We start from the raw sequence: 2,642 nt of genomic DNA, 5'->3' as shown, positions 1-2,642 counted from the left end.
CTGGCATAGCTGTTGTTGGCTCTCTAACATGCCTGCTCTCTTCCAGAAGGTCACACTGGGTGGCTGTAAGTAGAATTTATTGTAGGTAAAGTACACGGATGAGTGGAGTAATTCTGAAATAAAGCCACTTCAGTATACAGTAGTACCAGTTGCTCTTCCTGGCTAGGAGAAGCCAGGACTGTCCCAAATTAGACAACATTCCCAACAGTTTTTACGTAAGAAATTAACATGTACGCTCTGCTTTTGAGTCAAAGATTACAGGTGCAAAAAGAATATGGATTATTTTTTAATGTGCTCAATAAAAATCACATTTTGTTTTTTAATTATTTTTTTTACAGGTGGATTTATCTCAACGACCAGAACCTGTGTATCCCAACTAGTTCTTCTTTCGTATATGGAGCTGTGCCCATCGGAGCCAGTATATATGTGATTGGAGATCTCGATACAGGTCAGAACTAGAGTTCTTAACCTCTTGTTGCTTATTTCCTTCCAATCTTTTAAATACTTGGCACTGATGATACTGAACACTTTTAGAGTAAGAGGCTGAGACTCTGTTCTAAGCTACTGTGGTACAGAGGAGTTACGTTGGACATGCAGAAATGTACAGGTTGGTTTTGAAACTCTTCAGAAACAAGTTCGTTGCTCCAACCATTGGGTTGGTTTGGTTGATTAGTTTGAGGGTCAGAAGAGGTCAAGACTAAGAGTGTGTCACTGCTTTTATCTAAATGTCAGAAAAGCTGTTAGTGCCTGAAGTTGTGTCTCCTGTCTTGCAGCGCTAAGCAGGCAGTTTTGCATTTTGAGGACATCATCCAGGGGTTCAAATGGATAGTGAGTCTTGGCTCTAAATCTCAACCAAGTCAATGTGTGCTAACAAACATAGTCAGTTCTCAGCTTTCAGCATCTGATCACGTACTGTCACTCTTGGAAGAGTAGGATGTCTTTAGACTAGAAGTGTTTAAGAGGTGTTTGGATCTGGGACTGGAAGATATGGTTCAGTGTTTAGGGGTTATAGGAGTGGCAGGTTAATGGTTGGACCCGATGATCTTAAGGTCTCTTCCAGCCTTGATGATCCTAGGATCCTACAAGCTTTCATGGCCTTGTGGACATGTATGAGTGTGCAACAAGGCTTTGCACAAAATACGAACAAGCAAAATTCCAAACATGGTGGGTTTAAGTTGATCAGAAGTGTCATAGTAGTTCCACTTTGACAATAATTTCAACCATCCGTCCAGAAACTGATTCATGTTCCTGCCCGTGCTCTTGTTCACGTATTTGCCACCTTAGAGGTTAAGTGTGGTGGTAGCTAGTGTGTTTTAAGCATTTAATCTTTTTTTTTTTGTGTGTGACTTTAGGTACAAATTATGACTATGTTAGAGAATTTAAGAGAAGCACAGGCACCTGGCAGCGCACTAAGCCCCTGTTCCCGTCGGACCTGCGCCGCACCGGCTGCGCAGCGCTGCGGATCGCAAACTGCAAACTCTTCCGACTGCAGCTTCAGCAAGGGTTGTTCCGCATCCGCGTTCCTTCTCCGTGAGCCGTGTGCTGGAGGGGAGGAGACTGGAAGAATTCTGCACAGTCCACCATAATCTAGCTCTATATAAAGGAAAAAGCTGAGAAATTACAGCTGAAACTTACACTGTATGCTGTGCTTTGGTATGGTAACTGTTTTTGTTTTAAATGCTTAAAAAAGCTTGAGTCTCAGTTCTTGTTTCGGGAACAAATAACTTAAGTATACATTAAAAAGAAGAGAGGGGGGAAAATAAAAGGGGAGATCGAGGAAACACCTTCAGTCATAACCATTTGGAGTTCAATCCATGTTATCGAAGGAGTTTTTTTGTCTGAAACCGGTGGGAATTGGTTTCCTTTGGCGAAGCTTATTGAGAAGCAAAAAAAGATTTCACGTGCGTTTCCCCCGAGGGGAACGGATACGAATAAATTTGCTATCTTGGACTGGATAGCTGTAATACACAGAAGCTATACCATAACCAACCTCCCTGGTGTGCTGCAAAGACTGCTGGAGCCTAATGCCATAGGAGATGTTGGTCGTTGCACCTTTTATTTCTAGTCCTTCCTCAAAAGACAAGGTCTGTGCCTAAAAATGGTGGAGGTGTGTACATATGGTTTTTTCATTCATTTGCAATGTTTTCATTCCTACAAATATTTTTAATATATTTAAAAATGGACTAATCTGAAATGGATACAGTATACTACAGAGAAGTAAACTGTTTTTTTCTACGCTGTCATTCGGATAGCCTGATGAACTGGTCTACAGGTGGGTGGCATGCACTTCTGGGTGGGCTTTGGTGGCTGTTTTCCTTGAAGTGGGAAGGGAAGCAGCGTTTGGAATGGTTACTGTTGATTGCTGCTTTTGGTAAAAGCGAAAACACAAATCGGTTGTGTTCCTTTTTACTTCAGATCACTTGCAAGCTAAGAATGGTTTTTCAGCCTGAGGATTTTTAGAAAGGTGCGTTTAATCTCTCTTAGAACAAAGGTGAAATACGACAAGGGTGCGTTTCTTCTGCAGAAAACGTGATGTTTTTGGACTAAGAGTTAAGGAAAATTTGTACAGCGGCTTTAAATTGGGATCAAAAGTTGGTTTACTAATGATTTCCGTGCTAAGGTTCAGTCTTGTTTACTGCTGT

At 41.5% G+C, this 2,642-nt stretch overlaps 1 protein-coding gene across 1 annotated transcript in view; it reads left to right on the top strand.

Moving 5' to 3' along the window:
• Nucleotides 1-1,534, top strand: part of GAN (gigaxonin) — a gene marked incomplete at its 5' end in the record, with an annotated part of 14,207 nt that extends 12,673 nt beyond the window's left edge. Inside the window, 2 exons of the mRNA XM_009074092.1 lie at nt 339-448; nt 1,353-1,534. Coding sequence (XP_009072340.1) covers nt 339-448; nt 1,353-1,534 — 292 coding nt within the window. The remainder of the gene's footprint in view (nt 1-338; nt 449-1,352) is intronic.
• Between the last annotated feature and the right edge of the window lie 1,108 nt (nt 1,535-2,642).

This window comes from Acanthisitta chloris, unplaced genomic scaffold (genome assembly GCF_000695815.1).
Source record: "Acanthisitta chloris isolate BGI_N310 unplaced genomic scaffold, ASM69581v1 scaffold27954, whole genome shotgun sequence".
Taxonomy (NCBI): domain Eukaryota; kingdom Metazoa; phylum Chordata; class Aves; order Passeriformes; family Acanthisittidae; genus Acanthisitta; species Acanthisitta chloris.
This window is presented reverse-complemented; position numbering and strand designations above follow the sequence as displayed.